We start from the raw sequence: 21,709 nt of genomic DNA, 5'->3' as shown, positions 1-21,709 counted from the left end.
AGAAGGTAAGACTTCACTATTTCATTAGGGGTGTAGAATATCCTATAGGACACCAATACTTGGAAAGCTAAATCAAAGTCCAAGTATAGAGATTTGACGATATTCTTGCAGAAAAATGGAATATGAATGCGATTGTCTCCTTCACAATTTGCCCAAATGTACCTTCACACTAAAAGTCTTGTAGTTCACTCATACGTCAAGTTATCCATCTGAAACGTTGCACAAACACTGCTTCCATCTTGTGGACACTATTGGAATTACAACCAGATTGATGGCTAGAATTATGACCTTTCTCTTGCATTTCAAAGATGGTGGTATAAAAATACTGGTTGGTTTTTTCTTTGTATTTTCTTCTACCAGATCTATTGCGTTATATTCTCCTACATTCAATTCACAATTTCCACTAACTTCAAAGTGTTCCCTTTCAAATGGTACCAAGAATATGCATATCCTTGCTTCAGGGTCTGAGCTACAGGCAGCTAGATTTGGGTATGTCATTTAGGCGAAAATTGAATAAAAGTGGGGTATCCCTTTAAGTAAATAAGGTATTTCTGTTAGATAAAAAAAAAAAAAAAAATGAGCAAACATTTCTAAAAACCTGTTTTCGCTTTGTCATAATAGGATATTGTGTGTAGATTGCTGAGAATTGTTATTTATTTAATCAATTTTAGAATAAGGCTGGGGGTCTGAATACTTTACCAAAGGCACTGTATATAAAAATCCTATTCGCTTAATTTGCCAGTTGTCTGTAACAAATTGTATCTGCTGTGAGTTGAATTCCTTTGTCTTTCCCAGGACTATGAGGCTGATTAAGAGATCCCTATACTCAATGAATGATTTAAATCTGAGTTGTACACACTTATCTATACTTTGAATCGGTCAGTAAATCAAATAACTATAAATATTACAAACGTAAGAATTTGTTATGAATCAAACACTATAAATGTTACACCACAGATATCCTATAAATTCTCATAAATATAAATTGCTTGTATATGTACCTTAATATTATAAATGTTTTTTCTCCACTGAGTATACAAAACATTGCTCTTTCCCTGTCATAGACTAACCAGGTGAAAGCTATGATCCCTTATTGAACTGGCTAAATACACTTCAATCAGTGTAGATGAAGGGGAGAAGACAGGTTAAAGAAGGATTTTTAAACCTTGAGACAATTGAAACATGGATTGGGTATGTGTGCCATTCAGAGGGTGAATGGACAAGACAAAATATTTAAGTGCCTTTGAACAGGGTATGGTAGTAGGTGCCAGGCGCACCGGTTTGGGTCAAGAACTGCAGATCTTGCAGGTTTTTCATCAGACAGTTCCCTGTCTGTATCAAGAATGGTCCACCACCCAAAGGACATCCAGCCAATTCGAAACAACTGTGGGAAGCATTGGAGTCAACATGCGCCAGCATCCCTGCGGAACGCTTTCAACACCTTGTAGAGAACATGCCCGACGAATTGGGGTGCAACTCAATATTAGGAAGGTGTTCCTAATGTTTGGTATACTCAGTGTATAGTTGAAGTCGGAAGATTATATACATCTTAGCCCAATACATTTAAACTTAGCTCTTCACAATTCCTGACATTTAATCCAAGTACAAATTCCCTGTCTTAGGTCAGTTAGGATCACTACTTTATTTTAAGAATGTGAAATGTCAGAATAATAGTAGAGATAATGATTTACTTCAGCTTTAATTTCTTTCATCATATTCCCAGTGGGTCAGAAGTTTACATACACTCAATTAGTATTTGGTAGCATTGCCTTTAAATTGTTTAACTTGGGTCAAACGTTTTGGGTAGCCTTCCACAAGCTTCCCACAATTAGTTGGGTGAATTTTAGCCCATTCCTCCTGACAGAGCTGGTGTAACGGAGTCAGGTTTGTAGGCCTCCTTGCTCGCATACGCTTTTTCAGTTCTGCCCACAAATATTCTACAGGATTGAGGTCAGGGATTTGTGATGGCACACTCCAATACCTTGACTTTGTTGTCCTTAAACCATTTTGCCACATCTTTGGAAGTATGCTTGGGGTCATTGTCCATTTGGAAGACCTATTTGCGACCAAGCTTAACTTCTTGGATATAGGGGGCGCTATTTTAATTTTTGGATGAAAAACGTTCCCGTTTTAAACAAGATATTTTGTCACAAAAGATGCTCGACTATGCATATAATTGACAGCTTTGGAAAGAAAACACTCTGACGTTTCCAAAACTGCAAATATATTGTCTGTGAGTGCCACAGAACTGATGTTACAGGCGAAACCCAGATAAAAATCCAATCAGGAAGTGCCGCATTTTTTGAAACCGCCTCATGCCAATGACTCCTTATATGGCTGTGAATGGGCCACGAATGAGTTTAGGCTTTCTGTCGCTTCCCCAAGGTGTCGACAGCATTGTGACGTATTTGTAGGCATATCATTGGAAGATTGACCATAAGAGACTACATCTACCAGGTGGTCGCTTGGTGTCCTCCGTTACAATTATTGCGTAATCTCCAGCTGCAGTATTTTTCCGTTTGCTTCTGATGAGAAACCAACTGTCACGACTGATATATTATTGAATAGATATGTGAAAAACACCTTGAGGATTGATTCTAAACAACGTTTGCCATGTTTCTGTCGATATTATGGAGCTAATTTGGAAAAAAGTTCGGCGTTGTACTGACTGCATTTTCGAGTCTTTTTCTTAGCCAAACGTGATGAACAAAACGGAGCTATTTTGCCAACACAAATACTATTTTTGGAAAAAATGAACATTTGCTATCTAACTGAGAGTCTCGTCATTGAAATCATTCGAAGTTCTTCAAAGGTAAATTATTTTATTTGAATGCTTTTCTTGTTTTTGTGAAACTGTTGCCTACTGAATGCTAGGCTTAATGCTATGCTAGGCTATCAATACTCTTACACAAATGCTTGTGTAGCTTTGGGTGAAAAGCATATTTTGAAAATCCGAGATGACAGTGTTGTCAACAAAAGGCTAAGCTTGTGTTTCAATTTATAAATTTAATTTAATCTGCGATTTTCATGAATAGGAAACGTTGCGTTATGGTAATGCACTTGAGGCTATGATTACGCTCCCGGATACGGGATTGCTCGTCGCTAACTTCCTGACTGATGTCTTGAGATGTTGCTTCAATATATCCACATAATTGTCATGCCTCATGATGCCATCTATTTTCTGAAGTGCACCAGTCCCTCCTGCAGCAAAGCACCCCCACAACATGATGCTGTTTCATCAGATCAAAGGACATTTCTCCAAAATGTATGATCTTTGTCCCCATGTACAGTTGCAAACTGTAGTCTGGCTTTTTTTTGGCAGTTTTGAAGCAGTGGCTTCTTCCTTGCTGAGTTGCCTTTCAGGTTATGTCGATATAGGACTGACGATATACTGTGGATATAGATACTTTTGTACCTGTTTTTTTCCAGCATCTTCACAAGGTCCTTTTGCCGTTGTTCTGGGATTGATTTGCACTTTTAGCACCAAAGTACGTTCATCTCTAAGTGACAGAACGCGTCTCCTTCCTGGGCGGTATGACGGCTGCGTGGTCCAATTGACTCAAATGATGTCAATTAACCTATCAGAAGCTTCTAAAGCCATGAAATAATTTTCTGGAATTTTCCAAGCTGTTTAAAGGCACAGTCAATTTAGCCTATGTAAACTGGAATTTTGATACAGTGAATTATAAGTGAAATAATCTATCTACTATTGTTGGAAAAATTACTTGTGTCATGCACAAGGGCAAAAAAAAGTACAGTAGGGCAAAAAAGTATTTAGTTAGCCACCAGGCCTGTAATTTTCATCATCGGTACACTTCAACTAAGACAGACAAAATTAGAAGAAAAAAAATCCAGAAAATCACATTGTAGGATTTTTTAAATGAATTTATTTGCAAATTATGGTGAAAAATAAGTATTTGGTCACCTACAAACAAGCAAGATTTCTGGCTCTCACATACCTGTAACTTCTTCTTTAAGAGGCTCCTCTGTCCTCCACTCGTTACCTGTATTAATGGCCCCTGTTTGAACTTGTTATCAGTATAAAAGACACCTGTCCACAACCTCAAACAGTCACACTCAAACTCCACTATGGCCAAGACCAAAGAGCTGTCAAAGGACACCAGAAACAAAATTGTAGACCTGCTCCAGGCTGGGAAGACTGAATCTGCAATAGGTAAGCAGCTTGGTTTGAAGAAATCAACTGTGGGAGCAATTATTAGGAAATGGAAGACATACAAGACCACTGATAATCTCCCTCAATCTGGGGCTCCACGCAAGATCTCACCCCGTGGGGTCAAAATGATCACAAGAACGGTGAGCAAAAATCCCAGAACCACACGGGGGGACCTAGTGAATGACCTGCAGAGAGCTGGGACCAAAGTAACAAAGCCTACCATCAGTAACACACTACGGGACACAGGGACTCAAATCCTGCAGTGCCAGACGTGTCCAGGCCCGTCTGAAGTTTGCTAGAGAGCATTTGAATGATCCAGAAGAAGATTGGGAGAATGTCATATGGTCAGATGAAACCAAAATATAACTTTTTGGTAAAAACTCAACTCGTCGTGTTTGGAGGACAAAGAATGCTGAGTTGCATCCAAAGAACACCATGCCTACCGTGAAGCATGGGGGTGGAAACATCATGCTTTGGGGCTGTTTTTCTGCAAAGGGACCAGGACGACTGATCCGTGTAAAGGAAAGAATGAATGGGGCCATGTATCGTGAGATTTTGAGTGAAAACCTCCTTCCATCAGCAAGGGCATTGAAGATGAAACGTGGCTGTGTCTTTCAGCATGACAATGATCCCAAACACACCGCCTGGGCAACGAAGGAGTGGCTTCGTAAGAAGCATTTCAAGGTCCTGGAGTGGCCTAGCCAGTCTCCAGATCTCAACCCCATAGAAAATCTTTGGAGGGAGCTGAAAGTCTGTGTTGCCCAGCAACAGCCCCAAAACATCACTGCTCTAGAGGAGATCTGCATGGAGGAATGGGCCAAAAACCAGAAACAGTGTGTGAAAACCTTGTGAAGACTTACAGAAAATGTTTGACCTCTGTCATTGCCAACAATGGGTATATAACAAAGTACTGAGATAAACTTTTGTTTTGACCAAATACTTATTTTCCACCATAATTTGCAAATAAATTAATAAAAAATCCTACAATGTGATTTTCTGAATTTTTTTCCCTCATTTTGTCTGTTATAGTTGAAGTGTACCTATGATGAAAATTACAGGCCTCTCTCTTTTAAGTGGGAGAACTTGCACAATTGATGGCTGACTAAATACTTTTTTGCCCCACTGTATATGTCCTAACTGACTTGCCAAAACTATAGTTTGTTAACAAGAAATTTGTGGAGTGGTTGAAAAATGAGTTTTAATGACTACAACCTAAGTGTATGTACATTTCCGACTTCAACTGTATATGTAAATGTCTTGAGTGCATGTGATCTATTTGTGATCTAAGAAGATTCCCTAGAAAAGTGTCCTAAAGCAGGACATGGAGGTGCATGGAGGGGATCTCACACTTTGTAGGCCATGTCAAAGACCAGGGAGGTGACAGGGATAAAGACCAGGCCCATCCAGAAGACTCCCGAACTGAACATCATGTCCGCCTGAGACACACATGTACACACACACAGAACAACAGGAACACATTCCTTGGGTCATTGCAAAGAAAATAGTTTGTGAAGCAGTAAAGGAGGTCCTCAGCAGAAAATAAGAGGGTCAGCTTGCTTTAGGCATTTCTATTACATAAAATGGCATTTCTAAACAATAAAATGATGGGTCAACCTAATTTGACCATAGTTGGTAATCCACCGTGACTAAATGACACTCATGTTGTTTTAGTTTCAACTGTGATCCTTAGAACCCACCTAGGACTGAGGAACTAGCTTTGTGCAGTTAGTACTGTAGTGTCCTTCACTATGCTAGTTAGTACTGTAGTGTACTTTACTATGCTAGTTAGTACTGTAGTGTCCTTTACTATGCTAGTTAGTACTGTAGTGTCCTTTACTATGCTAGTTAGTACTGTAGTGTCCTTTACTATGCTAGTTAGTACTTTAGTGTCCTTTACTATGGTAGTCAGTCAGTACTGTCGTATCCTTTACACTCTTTAATGGGGTCATTCCAAATGACACAAATGGGAAGTGTGTCCAAACCCCTTTTTACAAGTATTCCCTATCAGTGAAGAACCTTGGGTACAGCACCCGCTGTCTCAAAAAGCCAACTGACATTTTTTATTTGACCCTTATTTTATTAGGTAAGTTGACTGAGAACACATTCTCATTTACCGCAATGACCTGGGGAACAGTTACAGGGGAGAAGAATGAGCCAATTGGAAGCTTTTACTCCTCAGGTGCTGACCTGTTGCACCCTCTGCAACCACTGTGATTATTATTTGACCCTGCTGGTCGTCTATGAACATCTTGAAGAACAATCTGGCCTTAATGGCCGTGTACTCTTACAATTTCCACCCGGCACAGCCATAAGAGGACTGGCCACCCCTGGTTCCTCTCTAGGTTTCTTCCTAGGTTCCTGCCTGTCTAGAGAGTTTTTTCCTAGCCACCGTGCTTCTACATCGGCATTACTTGCTCTTTGGGGTTTTAGGCTGGGTTTCTGTATAAGCACTTTGTGACATCTGCTGATGTAAAAAGGGCTTTATAAAAAAAATTTGTATTGATTGATTGACTGGGTAAAGCTCCATGTCTGACTAGGAAGAGGCATTAGACACACACCATACCAGTGGAGAGGGGGATGGAGTAGGATGTACTGTAGCTGACCTCAGACAAAGAGAAGGTCAGTTTTGCATTCCCTCCAACCCTCCAATGATTAAGGTGAGCAAGTAGCTAATCCTAGATCTGTGCCAACTTCTAGCCAGAGGGGAGGAAATACAGTAGGACACACTTATTCACCCTTGTCATCACATTTTCGAGAGAAACATGAGAAGGGCAGAGCAGCTACACATCAAAGTCCACTGATATAAGTTCTAAAGGTAGTCCTTCCATGCATTGACCTATAAAAGGATGGAGGTCAACTACAGCTGTGTGTGTGTATCATTGGAACCATTTCCCTTCATGCTCGTTGACTTGTAGTAGTAAGGACAGCCAACAGAGAGAAAGAGCTATTTGTTATGCTATATAACCTTCAAATAATAAACACTGTCCCAATGTTTGTGTGTGCAGTATATTCTAAACGCTCTCATTGTCTACAGAGTGCCAAGATAAATCCACAGATGAGATACATGAGATAATCAAGGCCCAAATGGAACCATATTCTCTATTTAGTGCACTACTTTTGACCAGAGCCCTACAGAGCTCTGATCACAAGTAGTGCATTGTACTATATAGGGAAAAGGGTGCTGTTTAGGATGCAACCCTAAGAGTGCATTGAGACTGATATGATATGCATTGGGAAAACGCAAGCTTGGAGGCAACTCTTCTTCATCCACCTCTGATGTAGGCCTTACATCTCTCCAGATATCGTAACTCTGACATCTTAGGAGACAGCATCTGCTCCCTGGTCATCAAAAACACACAGATCATCAAGACAACAGTCTGCTGTTTAGACGAACGCGCATTGGCCCTGTCGGAACTCCAGGACTCGGGAGGTTTCATTTGGTCTGGAAAGTCAGGGGGATGCAGGGAGGGATACTCTTGCCGTGGGCCGTCCCATACAGTCGTCTCCGCAGGGCTGTGTTTGCTTTGGACCGGCTGCATTGAAACTATCTGTCATTACATGTTAACGAGCAAAACACACGTCCCCTCGCATCAGCAATTTGGGCCTTACAAGACAATGGTCTTCCTGTAATACGAAACAAGCTGGACCCTGGGACGGCGCATTAGGGCACACGCACACTCGGATCAGTGTGAAAGATATCAAAGAGTTCAGGTGTTCCCAAAATAGCTATTACCAGCGAAATGGATGACAAAACATCTGGGAAAGAGGAAATCCCAAATAACTGGACATCAAAATGGCATTTTCCTAATGTTTGAAATGGTATTGGAATGAATGGAGTTTTATCTATGTTGCCCGGCAATGACGAAAATACATAAGTTGAGGGAAAATAACATTTTCACGTCAAGTTTGAAGTTAGGAAGTCCCGGATAGAAACCTAGACTTTTTTTTCTTCGTAACATCACTGTAAATATTTTTGTTTTCATCCAGTGTATCACACATTTGAATAACCGCATTTAAACTGTCTTGAAAGTATTTAGAAAATAAACTGCGCTTATAGGCTCAGCACGTTAAATAGATTAAATTAAGTCAACGAGCATGAAAAATAAACCAGCTTCTAATTTTAACAAACTTCTGAAAAATACTGTTCCAAATGAACTGCATCGAAGGTCTGACTACTTTGCTAATCTGTAAATTCAAAGCTTAATTTAACTTAATCTTAATAAACGTTTACCTGTTAAAGATTTGGATGACAGATACACTAAATCCTGGCCGAGCCAGCAGTGTTTGGTAGATGCTAGCAATGGCTCATTCCTGGAGGCCTATGAGAGCTGGAGTGCAGGGGTGTGTGATTGTATTTTTAGGACAAACTAATAAACTCATCTGGGCAGGCAGACAGTGGTGTCCGCAGTGTTTTGACAGGCCGTCAACCTCTCACAGCCACTGGAGACGCAGACGCAGACACACACACTCAAACACATGCATACAGTCTATCACTAACAAGTTAGAAACGTTCATAGCCATAGGTGAAAGAGCATTCAGTCTGCCACTCAACACGGCCTAAGATCTTGTTTGGAGCAGACGAGTAAGCTTTTGTTGCTTTTGCAGAGCTCAGTTTTGTACATCGTATAGAGGTGTAATTTGTTTGCTGTACAAATTTGGAATTTACTTATATATACAAATGAGACTGTTGTTTCACTCTGAATATGATATGGGCACGCCAATACAGTTGTTTGTCATATTTGACATTCTTGAAACTGTGTCTTAGTCTAAGAAAATATATTTTTCAAAGCCATCCTTAATGCGATGGTAAAGGAACAGACTGATCCAATCGGCTCAGAGTAGAGGCGTGTGATTACTATGCCTGGATGCATTGATCAGGGGGTCTCACAGCAGCGGCAGTTGGCTGACCATGCATGACAGGCCACAGTGATTGTGGGACTCCAAGAATGTTAATGCCTGCCATTGTGATGGTAAATATGAAGGGTGGACAATCAAGGCCTTGGCTTTCACTCTGTTCCTAGACCTTTTGACTTTAGAAAGCATAGATAAATAAAAGTCAACTTTCCACACGCACACACACCTCACTCTTACCATGTCTCGTTCTGTCATATCTGTAAAGGGTGACAAATTTGAGTCTCTGCCCTTTTCTCGGTATGAGCCTGGTTGTTGCCAAAGCCAAAGCCTCTGGATGCTAATATTCAGACACTAGGAGCCTGGGCGCAGTCTCTCTTTGTGCGTCTCTTTTTATTGGGCCCGGTGAAATTAGGGTTATTTAAGTCAAATCCAGTCCCAGTGAGTGATTTGGTCTACCTCCATCCATGTCCCTAAATTCTACTGGCTCTACCGGACCACACTACAATCTGGATGGACGTTAGAACATAGGGGTAGACCGTTCTGCTATGGCGCTAGGGAGCTAGGGGAAGGGTTATTGGGTGACTTGAGGGTTCAGAGTTGTATCCTACTGCAAATTGAAGCTGGATGTGTTTGTTTGTGGCCAAAAATGACCCCCAATCCCTTGGTGACCAGCTCCATGCTACCTCGCCAAACAAAATCCTTAGGGTTGTTGGACAGGCTGTGAACACAGCCGCAGAAAGAAAAAGCCAGTGCCTGAGGATTTGATGGGAGAGAAAAGAGATGGAGGCGGCGCACTTAATGCCCTGGAAGGAGAAAGAGTGAGAGTGGGATCAAGAAAGAGAGAAAAAGTGAGTAAAAGCAAGAGAAGGAGAAAGAAAGAGAGCACGAGTGTGTGAGAGGAGCCTTGATCGGATGCGGCCCACAACTCTGCAAATGACCCCCACGACGTCATTGCAACGCAAAAGCAAATGACGAGTTCACAATCCCTTAACACCCCCACCCCACTAAGCTTTAACTATGGAAAACATAAAACTGGACTTGCTCAGTTGGGTCCGCCCAAGTACGCCCATATCCATTTGAATTATAATGCATAAACTCATTCAAATAACACACACAATGCAAAGTCTCACACCATGGACTAGCCTGTGCCTTACACTGCCGCTTCAGTCTTCCATAAATTGTTGGTTCTGGGCTCCTAATGTGTGTGGTTTTAATCACAGAGGGGGCTAACTTATGACACCTTAAGTATTCCGAAAACACCGAGACAGAGGGAAAACAGTGTAGGGGTACAAAGTCAACTCAACAGCAATGCTGAAGTGCCTCTCTAATTCCATCATAGAGTCTTTCACAGGTTTAAGTGAGGAACCTTGTGGGTTTCTATCAAACCATGGGGAGCTGGGAGCCTGATGTTTCAATCCACCCCCTGGAGTTTCTAGGGGTTCCTGGTGGTTTTGGAAAGATATGGCAGAGCGGAGAAATAGTGAGGAAAACTGTCATCTGGGGCCCTGCTCCTTCAATCACAGGGGCACTGGTGACAGCACACTCACACAAGTAAGCGTAGATATACTCGCGCACCCAAACACATACAATCAAAACACACACTCAAAACACACACACTACGGATCGTCTCTGTTCTGTGGGTCCTAGCGTGGTCTCGGCTGTATTGAGCTGGCATGTGAGTGGAGAGAGGTTGGGTTATCTAGCGATACAGTAGGTGGAGCTGGCATCTCAGTGCCATTCTGAAGGGGCATTCTTGTGCTTCAAAGCAAGTGAGTCCTGATGAGCGGCCTGGGCTGGAGACTCTACAGGTGCACTTGAATATAAATAACTCCATCCAAAAAAAACATGTGAGTAAAAAGAGGAAGGGAGTGAAGTTGTGCATCCCAAATGGCACCATACTCCCTACATAGTGAACTACTTTTGACCAGAGCCCAAGGAGACAGAGAGGTCACTTCACATAATCAACCTCTGGAAAAACCTTTTATGTTGAATACTATTTGACACTGACAGGCATTCCAAGCAAAAAGAAAGAAAGAAAGAGAGAGAGAGAGAGAGAGAGAGAGAGAGAGAGAGAGAGAGAGAGAGAGAGAGAGAGAGAGAGAGGAGAGAAAAAGAGAGATGGAGGGAGAGCGAGAGACCGCAAAGAAAGATGAGAGGGCAAAGAGAGAGTGAGCAAGAGTAAGTGAGAGATCAAGCGAGAGCGAGATCAATAGAGATCGAAACAAAGAGCAAGAGTGACGGAGAGGGGCAGATAGAGCTGGTTAATGACCTCTTGCCTGTACCCGACCTTCCTTTTGCCTACCCCTTGTGTAATAATAAATTGCGGAGCCCAACCATCTGCCTCCTGTGTCTGCATATGGGTCTCGCCTTGTGCCCTTATATTGGGGCCCTCCGTTCAAAAACACACTGTTGGGTTACGGAGTAGACACATTGAAACCTTCCCACCAACCACAGTCAGTAACAGCAATGAGATAGGAGATACTGTTCATTACGTTGAGTTATGAATGATGTGATCACATAGAAGGGTTTATCACCGCTGGGGGCATGCCCAGAAAACAGTGAACATTTCTACAACGTTTGTTCATTTTCCAATGGAGCCCTTACTAATGTTCTGTGAATGCAGAGGTTATCAGACATGTTTTGCTGGGTTTAAAGGAGGGTGGAGTTTCAGTTGAGTGTTTACCTCGCCAGACATGTCCGGAGCCAGAGAGATGAGTGGCCACAGAGAGGAGTAGATACTGAAGAACACCACCCACAGGCTGATGCTGCCCCAGATGGCAATGTGACTGAACTGGAGGAGACAGAGCATGTTACATCCTTTTGTCTACATATATAAACACAGTGTGGGAGGTGAGGGTGAGGCTTACAGAGTAATTACACAATGACTAAGTTATTCTGCTAGTCGTTCTGGTGTAAGGCCTATGTAATGTGAATGGTGGCAAAGAGTTGAAGGAGGAAGAGGAACAGATGGATGGAACATATCCTTATGGACCTTTTAAGATCTTCCTTTGTTCCAATTGTTATAGGTATCTGTGGTATGAGAACGATGATGGATAGACAAGATATTGTAGTAAGAGGAGAGAGCCTACCATAGTCCAAGACGAGGTCTCCAGGCCAGCTTTGAGGCACACAGTGATGACCACAAACTCGGAAACAGAAAAGCACAAAGTCAAATGCTAAACCAACATCTTCCCTGCCATTGAGAATAAGTTCAAATCAAAGTCACCAGAAGTTCGACACGGAAAGCACTGACAGATCGCATTTTATATGTGTAACTGAAGATGTATTCTTAGGCAAAACGTTATGTTTGGCGTAAAAGCAACACAGCTGAACACACCATCCCCACTGTCAAACATGGTGGTGGCAGCATCATGGTTTGGGCCTGCTTTTCTTTAGCAGGGACAGGGAAGATGGTTAAAATTGATGGGAAGATGGATGGAGCCAAATACAGGACCATTCTCAAAGAAAACCTGATGGAGTCTGCAAAAGACCTGAGACTGGGACGGAGATTTGTCTTCCAACAAGACAATGATCCAAAACATAAAGCAAAATCTACAGTGGAATGGTTCAAAAATAAACATATCCAGGTGTTAGAATGGCCAAGTCAATGTCCAGACCTGAATCCAATCGAGAATCTGTGGAAAGAACTGAAAACTGCTGTTCACAAATGCTCTCCATCCAACCTCACTGAGCTCGAGCTGTTTTGCAAGGAGGAATGGGAAAAAATTTCAGTCTCTCGATGTGCAAAACTGATAGAGACATACCCCAAGCGATAAGTTTGGAATAAGTTTGAAATATCCAATAAATGTCGTTCCACTTCATGATTGTGTCCCACTTGTTGTTGATTCTTCACAAAAAATACAGTTTTATATCTTTATGTTTTAAGCCTGAAATGTGGCAAAAGGTCGCAAAGTTCAAGGGGGCCGAATACTTTCGCAAGGCACTGTATATATATATATATATATATATATATTTTTTTTTGTAAAAACTTATACACAGTAATGACGCTTCGGTCAGCAAATAAAGAAACCAAAACAAACTGATAAATAGTCTCACAGCAAGACGATGAGGCTAACACAAGGTTCTTAAATGGAAGTTTGGAGCCACCAAGACTCTTCCTAGAGCTGGCCGCCCGGCCAAACTGAGCAATCGTGGAAGAAGGGCCTTGGTCAGGGAGGTGACCAAGAACCAGATGGTCACTCTGACAGAGCTCCAGAGTTCCTCTGTGGAGATGGGCGAGACTTCCAGAAGGACAACCATCTCTTCAGCACTCAACCCATCAGGCCATTATGGTAGAGCGGCCAGACGGAAGCCGGAATCCTCAGTAAAAGGAACATGACAGCTCGCTTGGAGATTGCAAAAAGGCACCCAAAGGACTCTCAGACCATGAGAAACAAGACTCTCTGGTCTGATAAAACCAAGATTTATTTATCTCTTTGGCCTGAATGCCAAACATCACGTCTGGAGGAAACTTGGCACCACCCCTACGGTGAAGCATGGTGTTGGTAGCATCATGCTGTGGGAATGTTTTTCAGAGGCAGGGTCTGGGATACTAGTCAGGATTAGGGATGCAAAGGGTCGGAAACATTCCGGTAAATATCCGGCATTTTCCCGCAAATTTTCCATGGGACATTAAGCCCTGGAATTTTTCTTACATTTATAAAAAAAAAGTTAGCTTATAACAGCGAACCTTTTTTGTGGGATACACAAGGCATTCTAGGTCTTGTGGCATATTTTGGTTAAACTATCCCCAATTCAATAGAATTGCAACCCTCTGCGTGCACAGTGCATTCTTCCATCACATGTGCAGTGCACACTTCCACGTACAGCTGATTCTCAAGATCTGGCACACTAATGAGACGCTACTGAGCCCACACTACTGCACTGTCTGAGCCAAGGACTATACGCTTTCTGGTAAGTTTTGATTAAAATACTGGGTGGGGTGAACGTATTTTGTATGATTCTTTGCTAACTAGTAAATAGTAGCCTACAGCAAAGTGTGTTTAAATAATTTCTAACTTGTTAACAATTTCTGCTAGTTAGTTTTTGCTACCATGTGGGTTTTAGCTTGCTTGAGCCTGCTAACTGAGTGTTAATTCACCTGTTTCCATACATGTTTCATTTTAAAACATGTATCTTACAAAAGACTTGTTTAATCTAACTGCTTAACTATTTATCTGTACATGGAATTGTATTTTATTTTTTTTTTCCCTGAATCTTTACAGGAACATGTGGAGGCATTTCACTGCAGCTAATATAGAAGGAAAAGCTGTGTACATTTGCAAATACTCTGCCAAATCATATGTGAAGAATGCAACAAAAATGCAGAATCATCTGGCCAAGTGCATAAAGTTTCCTCAGCGTTCACAACTAGCAACCTCTGACAAAAGTCCCTCTACTTCGTTTCGAGGTGAAAATGATGAATCAGACACCTTATCGATAGCAACAGGTTATGGTCCTAGTAGAATCAGAAGTTTTTTGACTCAATGGAGGAACGTAGTCAGAGAAATGCTGATGAATGTCTTGCTCGAACTGTGTATGCAACTGATTCACCTATGATGCTCACAGGCAATGTGTATTGGAAGAGATTTATGCATGTTCTTCACCCAGCATGCACCCCTCCAACCAGACATGATTTATCTACTCATTTGCTGGATGCAGAGTTCAACAGAGTTAGTGAAGTGAAGGTCAAGCAAGTCATAGAGAAAGCAGACTGTATTGCGATCATCTCTGATGGGTGGTCAAATGTTCGTGGGCAAGGAATAATTAACTACACCATCTCCACCCCTCAACCAGCATTCTACAAGAGCACAGACACAAGGGACAACAGACACAAGGGACAACAGACACCGGTCTTTACATTGCAGATGAGCTGAAGGCAGTCGTCAATAACCTTGGACCACAGAAGGTATTTGCACTGATGACAGACAATGCTGTGAACATGAAGGCTGCATGGTCTAAAGTGGGGGAGTCCTACCTTCACATCACACCCATTGGCTGTGCTGCTCATGCATTGAATCTGCTCCTCAAGGACATCATGGCACTGAAAACAATGGATACATTCTACAAGAGAGCCAAGGAACTGGTTAGCTATGTGAAGGGTCATCAAGTTATAGCAGCAACCTACCTCACCAAGCAAAGTGAGAAGAATAAGAGCACCACATTGAAGCTGCCCAGCAACACCCGTTGGGGTGGTGTTGTCATCATGTTTGACAGTCTCGTGGAGGGGAAGGAGTCTCTCCAAGAAATGGCCATATCCCAGTCTGCCAATATGGACAGCCCCATCAAGAAGATCCTCCTGGAGGATGTATTTTGGGAGAGAGTGGTAAGCAGCCTGAAACTCCTGAAACGTATAGCAGTAGCCATTGCACAGATTGATGGAGACAATGCCATCCTGTCTGATGTTCAGACTCTGCTTGCAGATGTAAGAGAATAAATCAGTACTGCCATGCCCACTTCACTGTTGCTCCAAGCAGAGGAAACTGCAGTTCTGAAATACATCAAAAAGCGTCAAGACTTCTGCCTGAAGCCCATACACGCCACAGTGTACAAGTTGAACCCCAAGTATGCTGGCAAGAGCATCCTGTCTGGTGCAGAGATCAACAAGGCCTATGGTGTCATCACTACTGTGTCTCGCCACCTTGGCCTGGATGAGGGCAAGGTTCTTGGCAGTCTGGCGAAGTACACTTCCAAGCAAGGGCTTTGGGAATGAGATGCAATATGGCAATCGTGCCAACATTTCTCATCAGCCACCTGGTGGAAGGGACTTTGTGGATCTGAGGCTCTTTCCCCTGTTGCCGCCATCATCCTCTAAATCCCACCAACATCAGCAGCCTCAGAGGGCAACTGGTCCTTGTTTGGGAACACACACACACCAAAGCACGCAACAGGCTGACCAATACAGGATTGAAAGATTGGTGGCCAATTGGGCAAATTTGAGGCTCTTTGAGCCTGACAACGAGCCATCCTCAACAAGGTTGGAAAGTGACAGTGAAGATGAGGCCTCAGAGTCTGATGTTCAAAGGTGGACATTGAGGAGGTCCAGGGAGAAGACATGGAATCCTGAGAGGAAGACAACCAATGCTTTAGTTTCCAGACTATCATTTTATGCAATGGATCATTGGGGATCATTCAATATTCCCTTTCTTTTGATGTTCAGGGAAATCATCCCATGTGGAGAGTCAACTCATTTAATTAAAGCTCAATTCATAACCAATTTTTTAAAATGTTTTCTATTGGATGGATTTAATCATTTGCAGTTATGTCTACTTATGATAAGGTAAAAGGTTTATGTTTCTGTCTCCATCTGATATGGCAAATATATCCAATGCAAAAAACATCTACATTTAAAGGGTATTAATATTAATTTGCATATATTTCCGTTAATTCCCATATATTCCCGTTAATTTCCATGGACAGTTTCCACCTCTGAATATTCCCCAAAATGTGCAACCCTAGTCAGGATCAAGGGACAGATGAACAGAGCAAAGTACAGAAGAGATCCTTGATGAAAACCTGCTCCAGAATGCTCATGACCTCAGACTGGGGTGAAGGTTCACCTTCCAACAGGACAACGACCCTAAGCACACAGCCAAGACAATGTAGGAGTGGCTTCGGGATAAGTCTCTGAATATCCCTGAGTGGCCCAGCCAGAGCCTGGACTTGAACCCGATCGACCATCTCTGGAGAGACCTGAAAATAGCCGTGCAGCGACGCTCCCCATCCAATCTGACAGAGCTTGCTTGATAGGATCTACAGAGAAGAATGGGAGAAACTCTGCAAATACAAATGTGCCAAGCTTGTAGAGTCATACCCAAGAAGATGAGGCTGTAATCACTGCCAAAGGTGCTTCAACAAAGTATTGAGTAAAATGTCTGAATGTGATATTATTTTCCTTTTAAAAAATTTGGAACATTTTCTAAAAAAAATGTTTTCTTTGTCATTATTGGGTATTGTGTGTAGATTGATGAGGGGGAAAAGTTGTTTTAATCTATTTTAAAATAAGGCTGTATCGTAACAAAATGTGGAAAAAGTCAAAGGGCCTGAATACTTTCTGAATGCACTGTTTAAAGGGAAAAAGATGCCATTTCAGATGCGTACTTACTGTATAAACCATGTTGCCTAAGAGGAGATAGTCCGGGGTCTTTCCGTTTCCGAAGACTGTATCTGTGAAAAGGATCAACATCAAAAGCCTTTAGATGTGTGGTCATGTCCCTCTTCACGGCCGTGTTTTTAAGAAACAGAGTTCAATTAGACCAGGGGAAAATTATGTGAAATCTCTGCTATGGAGTAAACAACCCAAATAACAAACCAGGGCATTGAATGTGTCTGCATCACAATGGCACCCTATTCCCTATACAGTGCACTACGTTTGACCAGAGCCCTTTGGAGTGGATCTCACTCCACCCAGAGCCTGTAGAGACTAGAAATCCTGCCTCAGTCCCAAACAGCAACCTATTCTCAATATACAACACTACCTGGTCAAAAGCAGTACACCATATACCAGGGATCATTAACTATACTGAACAAAAATATAAACGCAACATGTGAAGTGTTGGTCCCATGATTCATGAGCTGAAATAAAAGATCCCAAAAATGTTCCATACGCACAAATGTCCAACAGAGCTGTGGCCAGATCATTTTACGTTCATTTCTCTACCATAAGCCGCCTCCAATGTCGTTTAAATAATTTGGCAGTACATCCAATCGGCCTCACAACCGCAGACCACGTGTAACCACACCAGCCCAGGACCTCCACATCCGCCTTCTTCACCTGCGGGATTGTCTGAGGAGGGGGAGGTGGGGTGCTGAGGAGTTTTTCTGTGTATAATAAAACCCTTTTGTGGCGAAAAACTAATTCTGATTGGCTTGGCCAGGCTCCAAAGTGGGTGTGGCTATGCCCTCCCAGCCCACCCATGGCTGTGCCCCTGACCAATCATGTGAAATGTGTATATTAGAGTCTAATGAATTTATTTAAATTGACTGATTTCCTTTTATGAACTGTAACTCAGTAAAATCTTTGAAATTGTTGCGTTTATATTTTTGTTTAGTACAGATTCAGCTGTGGGACAATTATTTTCTTCAGAGGATGGTTAGGGGCCAGAATATAATTACAAATAATTTCTAGACTGCAAATTGACCGCAATAATTCCAAACAGATGTAATATTTGACTAAAACACAATAATTTCAAACCTTGCTTACATTTGCATATGATCACTTACAGTAGTATGTCTCTCTATTATGCCTGGGAATACTTTGGAACAGATTTCCCAAAAATCACTTCGAGCTGATTTGCTTATTTTATTTAAAAATAATTTGGTCCACGGGCTACCAGTTGGGGAACCCTGCCATATACTGTAGCAAATAGGGTGTCGTTTGAGACACACCCTTAAAAGACAGATGAGTCTCTGGCAGGTTAGGGTTAGAGTCTCTGGGAGGTGCTTACCATGCTGGAAGGCTAGGAGGGGGACCCAGAAAAGGATGACAGAGTGGAAGAGGCCGTTCAGACAATGGGCCCAGAAGACCTGCAAGGAGGGGGGAGAGAGGGATGGAGAAGGGAGGGGGTTGGGTGTGTTGTTGGGTTCCAGGGTGAAAGAAGGAGAGAAAAAGCATGAGAAACCCGGTTGCTGACTGAACTTGCCTAGCGACCCCTGACCTGGGCTCTTTGTCCTGGCTCAGTACTCGGCTAAGTGGAGGTTTTGTAGGGCCTCCTGTCTGAATGGCCACCCCGCTGACAGACACTTTGTATATCCTCCTGTGTGTTGGTGTAGTACTGGAGGAGAGAGGGTGCAGGGATGTGTGTAGGTTTGGTGTGTGTGTGTGTGTGTGTGTGTGTGTGTGTGTGTGTGTGTGTGTGTTTGGTGTGTGTGTGTGTGTGTGTGTGTGAGCATGAAAGTCGGGTGGGCTATGTCAGTGTGATGGTTTGTGGTGGGGGGAAGTTTTCCTTTCCCCCTCCTTTCCTGTAGACTTCCTCATCAATTTCAAAAGTCTTTCATATGTGAATTTAAGATGGCACAAAAATAAATGAAGAGCAGAAAGCAGAAATCAATCTAAAAACACAGAGAAGTTTGAAGTGGATTAACTTGTTTTTACGGTAATTCATAAGAAGCTGGAAAAGTAAGAAAACAGTAGTGTGTGTGTGTGTGTGTATATGCGTTGTGCGTTTCCACACAGGCGACTCTACAGTATGTGTGCGTTGTTGTGTGTGGACCTTGGATGAGACGTTTAAATCAATAGTCCTTTTTCCAAAAACACTGTTTCAAATGTACATTATGCACAGATGTCACCAAACACAACACTAAAGGATGATGTAGCACGAAATGGCCGTGTAATCAACCCTGCCAAAACAAAACTGCATTCATGCCCCCTTGTTCCCCTACCCTGCTCCAATCACTGCTCTGTTATTCCTAAAAGTTTTAAATAGATTTTTATAAAACAGCAAGGAGCACATTCTGAGTTGAAAAAAAAAAAATCACTTTACTCTCTCAATATTTTCACTTTTTAATACATTTCTGGCAGGATAGAAGACCAATTTAATGGCACACTTCCGTAAAAAGCACTCTTGTCAACCTCATAAAATTGGTCGATGAAAACACAATTTCTTATTTAAGAAGTTGCGTTTTTGCCAAGGCAGCAGCTACTCTTCCTGGGGTCCAGCAAAATCAGCAATTATACATTTTAAAAACATTACAATACCTTCATAACAGATTTCACAACATATTAAGTGTGTGCCCTCAGGCCTCTACTCTACTACCACATATCTATAACACAAAATCCATGTGTACATGTGTGTATAGTGCATATGTTATTCTGTGTTTGCATGCATATGTCTATGTTTGTGTTGCTTCACAGTCCCCGCTGTTCCATAAGGTGTATTTTGATCTGTTTTTTAAATCAAATTTTAATGCTGGCATGAGTTACTTGATGTGGAATAGAGTTCCATGTAGTCATGGCACTATGTAGTACTGTGCGCCTCCCATAGTCTGTTCTGGACTTGAGGACTGTGAAGAGACCTCTTGTGGCATGTGTTTTGGGGTATGCATGGGTGTCGGAGCTGTGTGCCAGTAGTTCAAATTGACAGCTCGGTGCATTAACATGTCAATACCTCTCATAAATACATGCAGTGATGAAGTTATTCTCTCCTCCACTTTGAGCCAGGAGAGATTGACAATGTTAGCTCTCTGTGTACATCCAAGGCCAGCCGTGCTGCCCTGTTCTGAGCCAATTACAATTCCCTATTTGTGGCAATTACAATTACAATTCCAACAGTCCCTCTTTGTGGCACCTGACCACACGACTGAACTGTAGTCCAGGTGCGACAAAACTAGGGCCTGTAGGACCTGCTTTGTTTATAGTGCTGTTAGAAATGCAGAGTAACACTTTATTATAGACTGAGTTCTCCCCATCCTAGCTACTGTTGTATCAATATGTTATGACCATGACAGTTTATAATCCAGGGATATTTCAAGCAGTTTAGTCTTCTCAACTTGCTCAATTTCCATATTATTCATTACAATATTTAGTTGAGGTTTAGGGTTTAGTGAATGATTTGCCCCAAATACAATGCTTTTAGTTTTAGAAATATTTAGGACTAACTTATTCCTTGCAACCCATTCTGAAACTAACTGCAACTCTTTAAGTGTTGCTGTCATTTCAGTCGCTGTGGTAGCTGACGTGTATAGTGTTGAGTCATCTGCATACATAGACGCACTGGTTTTACTCAAAGCCAGTGGCATGTCGTTAGTAAAGATTGAAAAAAGTAAGGGAACTAGACAGCTGCCCTGAGGAATTCCTGATTCTACCTGGATTTTGTTGGTGGCTTCCATTTGTTGGAGGCTTCCATTAAAGAACACCCTCTGTGTTCTGTTAGACAGGTAGCTCTTTAACCATAATATAGCAGGGGGTGTAAAGCCATAAAACATACGTTTTTCCAGCAACAGACTATGATCAATAATGTCAAAAGCCGCACTGAAGTCTAACAAAACAGCCCCCATCAACTTCTCTCATCAACGTCTGGTTGCTCGTCATTACACACCACGGACCAACAAATATTCTTCACATCAACAACATAGGAATCACTACAAAACGTATTGTACGTATTATACACAATATTATGCCCAGCATTTGAAACTTTGATATGGCTAGTATATTGTGATAACTACATAGACTACTACATAACTACATAACTACTACATAGATGTACCCCCCCCCCATCTCTGTGGTTCAATGTGCTATAGATTATCTTCCAATAGTACAATTACACGTTTAAACCCAATTAGCCTCAACTGGCAAGTAGCCTACAACTTTCCCCTGTGTCCCTGTCTCCATCACCCCTACCCCACCTCACATCACCCTCCTCACTCTGCCCCAACACAACCCAGTGTGGAACAACAACCCCACCTCACATCACCCTCCTCACTCTGCCCCAACACAACACAGTGTGGAACATCAACCCCACCTCACATCACCCTCCTCACTCTTCCATAACACAACCCAGTGTGGAACAACAAGCCACCTCACATCACCCTCCTCACTCTGCCCCAACACAACCCAGTGTAGAACAATAACCCCACCTCACATCACCCTCCTCACTTTGCCCCAACACAACCCAGTGTGGAACAACAAGCCCACCTCACATCACCCTCCTCACTCTGCCCCAACACAACCCAGTGAGGAACAAC

General features: G+C 42.3%; 1 protein-coding gene across 1 annotated transcript in view; it reads right to left on the bottom strand.

Annotated features, from left to right (window-relative positions):
* The window catches only part of LOC110538919 (phospholipid-transporting ATPase IA), a 231,317-nt gene that overhangs the window by 11,404 nt on the left and 198,204 nt on the right, over nucleotides 1-21,709 (bottom strand). The window contains 5 exon segments of the mRNA XM_090191385.1: nucleotides 5,522-5,610; nucleotides 11,712-11,819; nucleotides 12,118-12,174; nucleotides 17,133-17,194; nucleotides 18,475-18,553. Of these exon segments, the coding sequence (XP_090047511.1) occupies nucleotides 5,522-5,610; nucleotides 11,712-11,819; nucleotides 12,118-12,174; nucleotides 17,133-17,194; nucleotides 18,475-18,553 (395 nt within the window).

Source organism: Oncorhynchus mykiss, chromosome 12 (genome assembly GCF_057628025.1).
Source record: "Oncorhynchus mykiss isolate SJ-2025 chromosome 12, ASM5762802v1, whole genome shotgun sequence".
NCBI classification, from domain to species: Eukaryota; Metazoa; Chordata; class Actinopteri; order Salmoniformes; family Salmonidae; genus Oncorhynchus; species Oncorhynchus mykiss.
Note: the sequence above shows the minus strand (reverse complement) of the source record. Positions and strands in the feature narration are given on the sequence as shown.